This window comes from Drosophila kikkawai, chromosome 3R, assembly GCF_030179895.1.
Source record: "Drosophila kikkawai strain 14028-0561.14 chromosome 3R, DkikHiC1v2, whole genome shotgun sequence".
Lineage (NCBI taxonomy): Eukaryota > Metazoa > Arthropoda > Insecta > Diptera > Drosophilidae > Drosophila > Drosophila kikkawai.
This window is the reverse complement of record NC_091731.1, coordinates 14,614,966-14,628,782: the sequence shown is the minus strand read 5'-3', so window position 1 is coordinate 14,628,782 and position 13,817 is coordinate 14,614,966. Positions and strand designations below refer to the sequence as shown.

The 13,817-nt window shown below is 44.3% G+C and overlaps 4 protein-coding genes across 6 annotated transcripts; 2 read left to right on the top strand and 2 right to left on the bottom strand.

The window, feature by feature from the left end:
* Window positions 1-261: 261 nt before the first annotated feature.
* GckIII (Germinal centre kinase III) lies at window positions 262-3,413 on the bottom strand. The gene is made up of 2 exons (XM_017180434.3): window positions 3,257-3,413; window positions 262-2,912 (listed from the first exon to the last, which is right to left on the bottom strand). The coding sequence occupies exon 2, from the start codon at window positions 2,610-2,612 to the stop codon at window positions 588-590; it is 2,025 nt and encodes a 674-aa protein (XP_017035923.1). The 5' UTR covers window positions 2,613-2,912; window positions 3,257-3,413; the 3' UTR covers window positions 262-587.
* Window positions 3,414-4,157: 744 nt separating this feature from the next.
* Window positions 4,158-9,461, bottom strand: kuk (kugelkern). The gene is made up of 2 exons (XM_017180177.3): window positions 9,309-9,461; window positions 4,158-6,489 (listed from the first exon to the last, which is right to left on the bottom strand). Exon 2 carries the CDS (start codon window positions 6,449-6,451, stop codon window positions 4,775-4,777), a length of 1,677 nt encoding a protein of 558 aa, XP_017035666.1. The 5' UTR covers window positions 6,452-6,489; window positions 9,309-9,461; the 3' UTR covers window positions 4,158-4,774.
* A 358-nt stretch (window positions 9,462-9,819) lies between these two features.
* LOC108084141 (thioredoxin domain-containing protein 9) lies at window positions 9,820-11,641 on the top strand. Of its 3 annotated transcripts, none has more exons than XM_017180185.3 (3): window positions 9,820-9,972; window positions 10,177-10,447; window positions 10,506-11,640. In XM_017180185.3, exons 2-3 carry the CDS (start codon window positions 10,271-10,273, stop codon window positions 10,977-10,979), a joined length of 651 nt encoding a protein of 216 aa, XP_017035674.1. In that variant the 5' UTR covers window positions 9,820-9,972; window positions 10,177-10,270; the 3' UTR covers window positions 10,980-11,640. The 3 variants fall into 3 exon arrangements, with proteins under 3 accessions (XP_017035674.1, XP_017035675.1, XP_070143499.1); XM_017180186.3 differs by having other exon boundaries at window positions 9,834-9,972; window positions 10,182-10,447; window positions 10,506-11,641; XM_070287398.1 differs by lacking the exon at window positions 9,820-9,972 and having other exon boundaries at window positions 10,178-10,447; window positions 10,506-11,641.
* Window positions 11,642-12,387: 746 nt separating this feature from the next.
* Window positions 12,388-13,683, top strand: LOC108084139 (uncharacterized). The gene has a single exon (XM_017180183.3). It carries the CDS (start codon window positions 12,641-12,643, stop codon window positions 13,469-13,471), a length of 831 nt encoding a protein of 276 aa, XP_017035672.1. The 5' UTR covers window positions 12,388-12,640; the 3' UTR covers window positions 13,472-13,683.
* The last annotated feature ends 134 nt before the right edge of the window (window positions 13,684-13,817 follow it).

Genomic DNA, 13,817 nt, shown 5'->3' with positions numbered 1-13,817 from the left:
GCGGGTCATGATATTATTTAAAAATTTATTATTATTTATTTATTATTTATTAGAGGGGCTTAAAGAAAAGAAAAAAAAACCAAAGATCAAGCTACGCGATTAAATAAAATTCAGGAAAATTGGCCAACAACAAAAAGAATAACAACTAAAAGAATTTGCTGGGCTGCAAAGCTCGTGTACATACTTTTGACACCCCCTGTATATCTTATCAGTGTTGCCAGATCGAATCGCCAAGTGGCCAAGTACTCAGTACGCGCCAAATTCCAATGTTGTAATTTTCGTGGGCTTTTTATTCTGAAGTCATATATGTTTTACATTAGATTAATATTGCAGATAAACAAACGAATACATATTGTATGCTTAAATAACTGTTCAATTGAAAATACATGTACATCTCGCTCCCGCTACACCGCTCCTCCGTTGGCCACTAAATGTCGGAATATGTGTTTTTTCGGCTTCTCCTGCTTGTTTTAAGTTCGCGTCTCGGTCTCGTCGTTAATGGTGTATATAGTATATAGTAGGTTTGTTGCTTGGAATCGGAATAGAGGCTACTTCTGGTCTGCGGCGGCGTCAACGGCTGCCACCTACTACTTGCGATTGCGTATGGCGCGGTCCATGATCGTGTTGATGCGGGTCTCCGAGTAGCCCGGCACCAGCATGTGGATCAGCTCCTTCATGAACAGGTCGCTCACGCCGGGACTGGAGCGCTCGGCCAGCTCGAACACAGACTTCAGGTCTCCGATGTCGCTGCCAACGCCCAGGTTACGTCCGGGACCACCGGCTCCGCCGCCACCGGAATACTTGCGCTGAATGTCGGTCAGCACCGGGAAGAGGAAGTTGTTCAAACAGGCACTGTTCGTCTGCATAAGGCGTTGTCCCGCCGACGCCTGCTTGGCGTGGTTCCCATGGTTGCTGACCACCAGCTCCTCGTGGCTGTGGCTGTTACTGTTGTGGCTGTGGTTGTCCCTGTCCCTGTGGCTCTCCCTGTGTCCACCACCACCACCACCACTGCTGCCGGCCGCGGCCACGGCGGCGTTTGTCGAATGGAATGATTCACGTTGGCTGCTGCGACGCTGCTGCTGCTGCTCGGCCTGCGACTGGTTCGAAGCCGACGACTGCAGGGGCAGGCCCAGGGAGGCGCGACGATCCTCCACTTGATCCAGCGGTCCCGCTGAGCGCGACTGACGCAGCTCCGGCTTGGAACTTGAGCGCTTCTGCTGCAGCTCGCTGGCCGACGAGGAGCTGGTCACGGCGCTCGGCAGAGGAGCTGCGTTCAGCATGGTGGTGGTGGCGTGCTTGTTGCTCATGTTGCTGTTGTGGCTATTATTGTTATTGTTGTTGTTATTGTTGTTGCTGCTGCTGCTGCTGTTGATGTTGTTGTGGTTGTGGCTGGCTTGGGGGGGCAGGGCGGACGAAGATGCGGTAGCCACAACCTCGCTAGCTGTGATCACGGACACGGAGGATGCGGATGCCGCTATGGCGGACACCGAGGCGGAAGGGGAAGCGGCTACGTTAGCGGCGGCGGAGGCAGAGGCGGAGGTGGCCGGACCTGCAGGCGAATGTGTGGTCTGCATTAGTTTCTGCATGGTCAACTCGTGCTCCTGCAGCTGGAAGCTATTGACGCCCGCCCGCGGAGCGCTATTAATATGCAGCCCCTTGACGGTCATGATCCAGGGCTCGTCCTGGCTGCTGCCGCCCTGCTTGGCATCGGAGTCCGAGTCGGAATTTTCCGACTCCGTTTCGCTTTCATCGCCCTTGGACACCTTCCACTTCTTGAAGCGGTCGATCAGGTCAATCAGGTAGGCGTTCTTCTTGGCCTTCTTGATGAACGGGTACTTGAGTAGCTCCTTGGCCGTGGGCCTGTTCTCCGGGTCCTTGTTCAGGCAGGCCTCCACAAAGTCCTTGAACGACTTGGTATAGTTGCCCGTCAACTGGGGCGGATTGTTCTTGGGGATGAGGAAGAGGACGCGCATCGGATGCAGCTCCGAATTGGGTGGCTCGCCCTTGGCCAGCTCAATGGCCGTGATGCCCAGCGACCAGATGTCCGCCTTGGCATCGTACTGCGATTGCTTAATCACCTCCGGCGCCATCCAGAAGGGCGTGCCCACGAACGTGTTCCGTTTGGAGGTGGTGTTAGTCAGTTGGCCGGCGACTCCAAAGTCCGCCAGCTTAACGTCGCCCTGCTCGCTGAGCAGCACGTTGGCCGCCTTGATGTCGCGATGCAGCTTGCGCTCCGAGTGCAGGTAGTCCAGACCCTTGAGCACTTCGCGCAGAATGATCCCGATGTGCATCTCCTCAAAGCTGCCAGCCTTCATCAGGTCCAATGCGGAGCCGCCGCCCAGGTACTCCATGATGATCCAGAGCTTGGTGCCCTTGAGGAAGCTGCCATAGTACTTGGTGACATAGGGCGAGTCGCACTGCGACAGCACCATGATCTCCTGCTGGATATCGTCGATCTCATCTTCGGCCTCCTCCAAATCAATGATCTTGATAGCCACCACCTGCTGGGTGCGGTTATCGATGCCCTTGAACACCTCGCCGAAGGAGCCCTTGCCGATGCGCTCCTGCTTGGTGAAGATCAGCTCCGGGTCCACTTTCTCCGTCCAGGACATGCTGGCGCTGCTTCTTCACACTTCGTTGTTCGCTCTTTTTGCTCTGCCCTCCTCTTCGGTCGTGGCTCTTGGGCTCTGCTGTCGGAGGAGGAGGAGGAGGAGGAGTTCTTCTCTACTCGCTGCTGGACTGGGACTGGACTGGACCGGAATGGAGTGGAGTGGCCTGGCGTGGAGCGGTTTCGGAGTGGCGTTGCTTCCCGGGACACTTGACTAATAATTTTTTCGTTGGTATCTCATCTAATCCGAGAAATCTCTCTTTTTTTTTTTTGCTGCGAACAACTCGGCTGGTGTGACCGCACGCTGAAAAAAAGCCAACAAACGGAAATACTAGAATAATACTGCAGGCCTTATGATAATTTCTAACACTGTTGGCACACTGGCATGCCAAATTCCCATTTTTTTGTATTTTTTATGAATTTTTTTTCACGCGATTAGTTTTAAACGATTCATCATTTGTAAATTTGTATTTTTGTTTTATAAAATCTAAGCCAACTTGCATGACCTTAGTTAAAGTTACGAATAATTGTCAGTTTACCAATTCCACAAAATCGGACTCTTTGTAAATGTGACTAATAGCAATCTACTGTTTCATCAGAAAATGAAATCACCAGATAATGTTATTGTATAGATAATAAATTCCCTACCCTCCTTATCAATTTTTCCCCATACGAAAGAAGCAGCGCACACTTCCTCGTCATTTGAATATCTTTAATCTGAGGTCCTTTCCGGGCCTTAAGATTTCACAGGATGTCTAGGAATCTAGGAAACCGGCTCTAAGTACACTGACCTGTACAATAAATTTTAAAATCGGTGACCGAGAAAAAATATCACAGTTACAGCGCAAGCAAAGGGACTAATTTTCTTTCTAAAATCCGCTGTCACACAATTTAACTGGTAATTTATTTTCTGTTTATTATGTCTAATCAGCTTCTTCAATTTCTTAATTTGTGGTTAAGTAACGAGCACTTGCCTTTTTATTGTTTTTACAAAATGTAACGTTTTAAATAGTTTTAATCAAGGAGCGTAAATAATGAATATCGGAAACATTTTTGAATAAAAAAATCAAGCACTTAGAATCAACTTAAAATAAAAAGGATAATATCCTAGAACTCCTTTTCGATAATCTATATCCGGCATGTGTTTCATATTTCGAATTTTTATGATATGCATCAATAATAATGATTAAAATTGAGTAATATTATAAAAATCAATGACAATTGATCAAAATAATTAATAATTATTTTTGAAAAAAATTAAAAATGAATAATAATAGTAATAATAATGATTATTTTTTATTTTATTCCTTTTTTTTAATTTGTCTTTGTTATTTGTTTTATTTTATTTATTATTTATTTAAATAATGATTAGGTCATAATTTTAATAATTTTTATAAAAAATAATTATTATCATTGATTTTTATAACTCAATTTACATAATTTTTGATGATCATAAAAAAAAATAATCAATGTAAAATCAATATCACATGATTTAAAACTGAATGTTTTAATCTAGTTACGTTAAACTTATTTAAAAAAGATTTTAAAATCGTTTAAAATACACTTTTATTCAAATGAAACAGCTAGACTTTAGTTCACCCAAGTATCTGTAAACAATAAATCCAACTTTTTTCAAAAATGCACTTTATTTATGAAATATGTGTTACATTTTTATAAATCAAATATAGCCTATTGCATATGTATCTTTTGTATCTTATAAGTATATCCTCTTGTCGAAAAGATGAGACTTTCATAAAAATATGTTATGGTAAATAAAACATTTTCCTTCTTACACAGATTACGGCTATAGAAATGGTTTTAAATGTGTGTGTGTTTTTTTTTTCGTTTTTGGTACCCAATTTGTCAGGGTACTTTCTGGCCTACAGAGCTCTTCATTCGTCGGTGGATGACTGCGTGGAGTGGACAGCCATTCAGCGAGGAATGCCGGCCCTGAATAAGTGAAGCGCAGACCTGGCTGAGAATTTTCTTAACGGAAAATGTGATCTAGCCAGGCCCGTCTTTTAAATTGGTTCGCGGCGACACCACTTCCTTAACATGTAAATTTACGTCTGAACACAAATTACAAAAAAAGAACAGCGCACGGATACGTAGAGAAGACATAAGCTTATCAACTATAGGGGGTTTATCATATTTGCTTTGTTTGCTTTACATTATTGAGCAGCGGGATCGGGCCTCGACTTCGGCCACCGCCACCTGCGGTGGGATATTCTCGCCATCTGCGGACTGCTCAGCGATATCTTTGCCCTCGGCGACATCCTTCTCGGCGGGAATTTCTTTAGCAGGCGAGCCGCCCTTCTTCGGCGTCTCCAGACCGGCCTCCTGGCCAACGGTCAAGTCCTTGTTGGCCTGCTCCTCGTCTTGGGCCTCTGGCACGCTAACTGAAGATGAGTTGAGCTGATTGTCTTCCTCGACTACGATGTGGGACACGTTCTGTACCTCGCCGTCATCATCACCCGGCGGAGTCTGCTCCAGACGGAGGCGTGTCGGAGTAGCGATTGTCGCCTTGGAGAATTTTGAGCTCAGCAGGCTGAAGGGCGAGGCCAGGTTCCGAAGGCTAAACATCTCGAAGCGGGCCCGTTTCGGTGGCGACATCTCCACATCCTGGGCCAAATCATTGGTCGACTGAGAACCCGAAACTGCCGGGGGAGTGCGTTCACGCTTGCGCCCGCGTCCAAAGAACGAGAACGAGAACGATGAGCTGTTGGGTATCTCGGAACCCACTGTAGCATTCATGCTGGCGTTTGTGCAGCTCGATGTGTCTAGGTCGCTGTTGGTGCACCTGTAGCTGCCCACCTTGGAGGGTGTCAGCGCGTTGATGGGCCGTATGCTGCGCCTGCCGCTTATCTGGGCGAAAGTGCGGGCCGGAGTTCCGGCCGGCGAGCTGGAGGTCTGGGTGGCCAGCTCCACCTCGGTGCTCTGCTTGCTGCTGCTGCGGAAACCGAAGAGGCTGCGGCCCGGCGTGGATGTGGCAGCCGGCAGGGCATTAAGATTACCGCTGGCACTGCGTATGGGTGAAGCATCCACAGTCAGTGGCTCCATCTCCACATCCTCCTGCGGTGCCGGTTGTGAAACTTCCTTAACCTCAGTTTGTTTCTTTTGTGCCGGCGACGATGAGGGGGTCGCCTTACTAACCGGCGACGATGTGGGGGTTGTCTTGCTAACCGGCGACTTCTGTTGGCTGGCCGCCTTTCGTGCGGATTTCCGATCCTTTGAGGGAGTGGTGGGCTCTGGAGCGACATCATCATTATCCAGGATAATAACATCAGGATCTGGTTGAGCAGCGGCTGTGGTAGCTTCGGTAGTAACTTCCTTCTTCGCCTCCGATTGGATTTCCTTTTGTTCGGCGACTACCTTATCCTTATTTCCAATTTCGCCCTCCGGCTGCTTTTCGGCTACCACAGGCTCCTTTTCCTTCTTTTCTGGAACCTTGTCCTTTGACTTTGACTCCTTCTGATCTTTGTTTGCAGATGAGCTGCCATTCTGTGGCGCTTTCTCCTTGCCATTAGTGGATTTTGTGGCACCATTCTGGCTCTTCTTGTCGTCTTCTCTGTTCGAGGAGGAGGCGGAGGAGGAGGAGCCGGTGGACGTGGTGCGCTGTTGTGTTGTCTTCTTCAATGGAATAAAAGATTCAGTTATCTTTTTGTTGTTGCCATTCTGGGGGCTGTTGGAACGACCGTTGCTGCCAGTTGACGATTGCTGCAGGCGAGACACCTGGCTGCCACCGCTCAAAGAGAGGGGAAGACGACGTCCTGAGCCCGAACCGGCTCCAGATCCACCTCCGCCACTGCCAACATTGTTCGGTTGCGCCATTTTGCTTAACATTGGTTTCTATTGATATCCTGGCGCGTAAATCAAGATCTCTGCAAGGGACACAAAAAAAGGGAAAACTGTATTAGACGAGATTGAGTTGTGTTTGCACTGAAAACGAAAATGAATGTAAACACGCCATGCGAGTGAGAATATTGCGGTTTGTTTACACGAGGAATGCGGTCGAGACCGGCTCTCAAGTGAAACCTCAAACCAAAACCCACCTAGCACAGTTACACTGCTTAGTATGAGAGTTTTTTAATCACAGTAGGTCTCTGGGTTTCTTCACTATCTGGAGAGTGTTGTTAATCTGGGAGACGCTTGGCGTTTTATCACGTCTTGACGGTTTCACAGCTGAGGCTTAACTTGACAGGCTATGCTGTCTGCGATGCACTTAAGTACTTTGGCGAAGGATCAGGATCAGTGCAGGTACTCGTTAAGAGTAATCAGCGAAAGGAATATGAATCTACCTGCCATGGCAGCTGCCATTTATGGCGGACATATGTGCGCAGATTAGGATGCGTTAATTACCTGGAATGACCAATCACACGGCGACATATGCTAATATATACTTTAAAATGTCTAAATTTAGGCGTAACGCTCTTTGTGTTCTGTATTTTTAGGGTGGCATTTTCCGTTTTTTTTCCCCTCATTATATTTTTTGGTTCTGCCTGACTGATTCCTCTCTCCCCTACCAATAATGTTTTAACTGGCTTCCGTTCTATTAAATGCATTCAAAACAAAGTGAAACACAACAAACTTTGCAAATACAAGCCAACACGCAAGGAAAAAGCTGCATAATAGCAATGTTTTTACTTTTTTGTTAGCAAGTGAAATAACTCGCAAGCAACGACAGCAGCGAATGAAAAGAAGCTACTAAAACGAAGGCTAAGGAAAAAGCAAGAAATCATGAGGAAATTTCTTGCCATGGGCCGGCCTACAAGACAGACAGCTCGATGCCAGATAAATGCGAAAATGGAACAGGAGAAAAATCGAGGCATTAAATACCCTTATTGTTGTTATAAGGTTTCCTAAATATTATGAGTTACTATAACAAACATCAATTTTATACAAAATAAAGTAAATGAACTACAAGAAAGGGGCCTATTTGTGGCTAAAAACGTACATAGTTGAATTCTCACGATTTAAAAAGGTTACATATTCATGGACATCCTTTTCAGAACCGGTTTCTGAACTTGATGTTACAAAATGAGGATTCTTGTGCGACAGGCTATTTTTTATATAGGGAAAGGTGAGAAAAGAACCGTAAATATTTGTTTTCCGAAACTGAAAGTGATAAACCAGAAGTGATACTTTAAAATGGCTGCAAGATATTCCATAAATGCTGTGATGTAAAAATACAAATTAAGGGAAAATCCTTTAATCAAGATTTGTTATTATATTTATTTTATATAATTTTAAATTAGAAACAATTATCAAAATGGATTAATTTTTTTAGCCAGAAAGTTTACTCTTTTAAATTATTATTTTTTTTTTAATTGTTATTTTTCTTGTATTATTTTATATTATTTTTCATATATCATTCTGTATAGATAAAAAATTACCGGAAAAAAAAAACAATTACAAAATGTACTATTAACTGATTATAGTCAATTAAGGATATACCCCACAGTAAGGGTATCAAAACTAGTTGCACCCAGGTGCATTTATTTACGTAGTGGGATGGGAGGGAGGCAAAGGGAAGGGGGCGCTGTTTAGAAAGAAATGGCATCAAGCAGCGCCTAGCGAGGTCTTGAGTTTTCTTTTTAGAAAGTGGAAATGCGAATGCGAAAAATTGCGGACAACGAACGATGCTGCAAACCCGACCGAAAAAGCATAAAACAAAATGAAAATGCAGCAGGGAAAAATAAAACAAAAATAATAAATGCAATTGCACCAACACACATGACAGCGACAGATATGCATGTATGTATGTATATGTGCATGTATTTATAGGCAGTAAAATGCAGTTATGCGGCAAGCCCTCTTTGATTGTTATTCTCTTATTTCGCCGTTTGTTTTGACATTCTTCGCTTCGCGGAGTTGATTAAACCCGAGCATAAATGGCCGTTTATATGCTCGAGTGCTTAATGGCGAGGCTCTGTTTGCCCCAACTCTAGTTAATCAATTTCAACGAGTCGCGATCGCATCGGCAGAAAAAAAAAACCATAACATAAACACAAGACAGCGGCCCTTCCTTTTTCGAATATAAAAAAAGCAGAACACTCGACTCACACATGTCCACAAACCTCGTCTGGCTGCATGTGTGAGTGTGGGTATGAAAAGGCGGCTTACAGTGCGCGCCAAAACATTGCACACATCACAAAGCCAGCCAAGCCACATTACATATTAATTTATTTTTTTACAAAATAATATGCATAAATCTTAATCTGTTTTAATATAAAAACTCTTCCGGTTTAATTAAAAAATAGTATTCTTTGACCGTGCCAGTTTATTTGCCGACCCTGACCTTTATGCTTGGCCACCACTGTACCAGGCAATTGTCTGAGGCTCAGATACCGCGTTTGTTTTTTAAAATGGCGGCACGGCTGCTGCAGTCGCAGCAATTACCGATAATGCAGTTGGAGAAAACAATTAAACTCGTGGAACTGGGGGGAGCTGCAGAAACCCTGCAATGGGGGCCTTTTACAACGCACCCAGCAGCTACTTTTTGCTGCTTTAGAGATTGCACACTTTTCGCCATTTCGAAGGCGCCCGGTTCTCGCTTGCACGCGCAAAAATTTATCTACACCAGCTTCCACATCCTACCGCAACAAAGGACCCTTGCGCATCCTTGCCAGTTCACAAAACTCTTTGATTGCAATATTCTTATTATTATTATTATTATTATTATTATTGGAGTCACACCAACCTTCTAATTTGTTTAATGAAGACAACAGCACTTTAAAATTGTTCCAACACACGACAATATTAATTGCAGAAAATTTTCGAACCGACGCCGATACAAACAATCAAAAACCTTAGAGATGCAAGAACTTCGATGTCGTGTCTATCGATATTTGGAAATGCGCGAAACATCGGCGGAACTCTCCAAAGCCGGTGGTGATAGCTGTGGAGAGAATTTCTTGCTTTTACCAGGTATCTTTTTAAGTGTTTCTAGCTGGAAAAGTAAAAAATTTTGTAATATATTAAATAATTTAAAATATAAATAAAAAAGTAAAATAGCAGTTTCTTGGAAACTTGCTTAAATTTTCAAAAGTAAACCCCTAGTGTGACCATGAGTATCAAAATAAACAACCCAGGGGAAGTTCCGTCTCCGCGGTCACGCTTGCTTAAAAAAAGATATCAAACAATGAGAAATCATTAAATACGTAATAATTAAATGCAAAAAGGAAAATACACCTGTGTAATGTTTCAATACATTTTTTGACCAAATCCGATACATCTAGTTGGTTTTCAAACATCGATAATATCGATATTGATAATTGTGCAACTCTACAACCCTAGTCAACAACAACCCTACGTATAAATAAACTTAAATTCAGCAAAATCAATGAAATAAGTGAAACACCAACGTGAGTACCCTTCAAATAATCGATTTATGACCGCTTCGACCAATACGCGCACCAAACTCGTGGTTCCAATGCTTACTTAACTGAATTTTCCCCAAAACATGACGCATCTGCGGCGGCTCGGCTCCATGGCTACGCCTTTCCATTTATGCCGGAACCCACATACACACGCACCTGGCTCCAACACACTGTCGGTACCACACGCAGAGTAGAGTGCGAACGGAAAAACAGAGTGAAGAAAACAAGCGAGGAGCAGAGCAGTAACAGAGAAGAGCATAGCAGGCAAGTGGACAACTCAGACATGGCGAACCTTCTGGAGAACCAACTGTTCACTGCGGCCAAGACCATAGAGCAGCAGCTGGACCAGCAATTGGACCGATTCGACAACCTCGACTCAGACGACCTGAAGGTCTTGAGGGAGCAGCGTCTCCGCGAGATGAAGGAGCTCAACAACAAGAAGCAAGAGTGGCTCAGAAACGTAGGTGGTCACTGGCCAATAAGTAATAATAAACTAATACGCTAAATCTTTCCTGTAGGGCCACGGCACCTACTCAGAGCTGGCCGACGAAAAGGAGTTCTTCGAGATGTCCAAAAAATCACCCAACATTGTGTGTCACTTCTATCGCGACAGCACCGAACGCTGCAAGATCGTGGACATGCACCTGAAGATCCTCGCGGCCAAGCACGTGGAGGCCAAGTTCTGTAAGGTGAATGCGGAGAAAACACCATTCCTCACCCAGAGGCTGCGCATCAAGGTGATACCCACCATTGCCCTGGTGAAGGATAGCAAGACCAAGGACTTTATCGTTGGCTTCACCGACCTCGGGAACTGCGATGACTTTGCCACAGAGATGCTGGAGTGGCGCATCGCCCACTCGGGAGCTATTGATTACAAGGGGGATCTGATGCAGCCGCCAGATGTGAAGCGAAAGCCGTTCATGAACCGCCCACAGAAGACAATACGCGGCGGCTACGACTCGGATGACTCCGATATCGATCTGGATGACTAACTACGGGGCAGCCTGATCCCACACTTTCGTCGATTCCCCCCAGTCCCCCCACACTCCACCCACGCAAACAAAAACACTCAAAAGAAGCGGTGGGGAAAACAAAACAGAAACAACAAACACACAAATCAAAACCTAGCACATGGATCTAAACCAATTAGGCGTACTTTAGCGTTATTTATTTAATTATACGATTCTGATCGGTATGCTACGGCGGTTTCCGCATCCCCACATAGAATAAGTGGCTTATTCGGTTGCCTTCTCCCTCCCCCTCTTCCCCGATTATGTGCTTTAATATCTGTCTATCAGTTCAATCAGCTGCCTCGACGGCTGAGCCACCCTAGCGAGCTTAAGCTAAAATTACTCAAAATTCGATCTTGATGGTATTCTGCAATTCCAAATCATTGTGCACCTTGAAAATTTACATGTTTAGTTGAAGGTTTCACGACTTTGAAGGTGAAACACGTGGAAAGGAGCAAACTAACACAGCATAAAAGACAAACAAAAGCATCTGACATATATATTTTTAACAGTATAACAAGGGTGTACTGCATTTTCCTACTGTAGAGAAAGATAACTAACACACATATGTACAAGTTTTTTATATTTATTTTTGTAATTCTACAAAAGCATCAAAATGAAATCAACTATTAAATTGCATGTTTAAAACAAGACAACTTGGTCTTAATTAAAATTGACTTGGCATTTGGTTTCCCGCAGCATTCTATATATTTTCAGATCGCAGTTCTTGGTTGAGCTTTTGATAAATTGTTGGTAATTTAACTGGAAAATTAATGAATAACGAAGTTCTATATAACATTATTAAAAATATATGTTCTCATTGAGCTTGGTTTTTGGTTGAGCTTGAGATAAATCAAAAATCGCACAGCACGATATATTTATTTATAACTTTAGCAAAAAAAAAAGTTGTAATGGTTACCGTAAACCAGCAAGTGTTTGTTGTTCAGTTTCAGAAAACAGTTTAACTTGATTTTACTACAAAAACAAATTCATAAAGGTCTAAATCGCTATCAGAATTTTTGTTTTCCTTCGTTCAAAATTAATGTTTTTGAAGATAATATTGTTTTTTTGAGATTTTAAACAATTAAAATCAATAAAAATCATCATACTTTAAGAAAATCGATATATTACGAATATATTTATGTTTTTTATAGACGCTAAACCGGTCAAGTCTTTTTAAATTAAAGAAACTAATCTTTAAAGATTACAAAACTTTTACGCCTTCTGCATAAAACCCTTTGAGATTTGCCATCAGGAAACTTTTTTTGTTAATTGAATTAAGGGTTAATCTGATGGCATTCACTGCAGGATCTTCTCTGCTCGCGACTTGAACATTCCGCCCTTAGCACAGCTGCTTTCGTAGGGGTTGGCAACCCTGCCAACTGCGAATAACAAGGGGAAGCAACAGAAAGGGACGGCGCCATTAGAAGCGATATTTACCTGACGCCGTCGTAATCCCGGGTAATTCAGTTGCAGCTTGCTCGCCATAAAATCCAGCCAGTCCGCAGGCAGACTACGCCAAAATCGGGATCGAAACTTTACCCTAGCCTACCTGACAGGCACACACATAAATACTTGTGTATATAAACCGTCTTTTGGGTTGCCAAAACCAGCATTTGATTTGTGACGTTCAAGCAGTAAAAATGGTCCTAGGTGCCGAGGTGCGTACTCTTGTGAAGGCTCTGAAGAACTCGAATAGCTGCCAGGAGATTGCCCAGATCCTGGAGTGCGATGTGGAGAGCGTGGTGAGCTGCATCCGAGAGTGTGAGCTCCTGGAGGGCAAGACAGCCACTCTGAGGCTGCCTCAAAAACCAAAGACGCCGCAGACGCCGAAGATCCCGCAGCGTTCACCGGAGGAGGAGAAGAAACGTGAGGTGGGCAGACCCAAGATCCTGGAGAACAGACAGATTGTGGAAAAGATGCTCATCGATCATCCCAACTACACCTCCATCGATGTCCAGCGGGAGCTGATGGCCCGTCATGGCATCGAGGTGAGCCGCCGCACACTGCAGCGCCGGATCAGCGAGATTCGCAGCAAGCAGTTCCAAGAGAGTCGATTGCCAGCCAAGGATCAAGATGCACCGCCTAGTCTCAGCCTGGAAACAAGAAGAAAGAGGGTAGCCTGGGCCACTGCCCATCAGGATTGGACAGTGCGTGATTGGCGCAACATATTCAACATGGACGACCTCAAGTTTGAGGGTGGATCACCGCCGAAGGAGATCTTTCTGGATACCCTGATGGGACCCGGGGGCAACGATTGCAGTGACCTCAATCTCCTGGAGCAGCTAATGGCCATCATCCAGCCGAGGATCCAGAATCAGGCCCCCAAGAACGTCCAGGAGTTCCATGCTGTCCTGTACGACGTGTGGCACAACGATCAGGAGATGGTGGACAAGATTGAGCTACTCTACGAGGCGATGACATGGCGTGTGACGTCGGTTATTCACAGCGGCGGGGATCTGACGGAGATCTGATAGATATGAGGTGTCTGCCGAGATTGTTTTCTTCAAAATGTTTAGATTTAATCCATCATTTTCGATATCCTTACTGATATATTTACACATTGTACATTGTGCGTTCCATAACAACAGTCATAAGTTAACATAATCACGTTGCTGACAAAAAAAAAATGAAATTCGGTTATGAGCCTTTTGTGTTCAGTCAATGTTTATAAATAAATATTAAAAAACCCAAAGCCTTGCCAGTTGTATTTTTTAGACGCTTTCAAAGGGCAATAATGCCATTAATTTATATTATGCTATAGCCAGGTACACCTTTCGGGAGCTCACTGTAATGTTAACTTTTTTTAAATCGCAGTTA

What these genes read in the sequence shown, in the direction of transcription:
- kuk (XM_017180177.3), bottom strand. Translation starts at nt 6,451, where the DNA reads ATGTTAAGCAAAATGGCGCAACCGAACAATGTTGGCAGTGGCGGAGGT.
- LOC108084141 (XM_017180186.3), top strand. Translation starts at nt 10,271, where the DNA reads ATGGCGAACCTTCTGGAGAACCAACTGTTCACTGCGGCCAAGACCATA. An exon ending in AGCAAGAGTGGCTCAGAAAC is followed by an intron (nt 10,448 to 10,505) that starts GTAGGTGGTCAC and finishes TCTTTCCTGTAG; the next exon opens with GGCCACGGCACCTACTCAGA.
- GckIII (XM_017180434.3), bottom strand. Translation starts at nt 2,612, where the DNA reads ATGTCCTGGACGGAGAAAGTGGACCCGGAGCTGATCTTCACCAAGCAG.
- LOC108084139 (XM_017180183.3), top strand. Translation starts at nt 12,641, where the DNA reads ATGGTCCTAGGTGCCGAGGTGCGTACTCTTGTGAAGGCTCTGAAGAAC.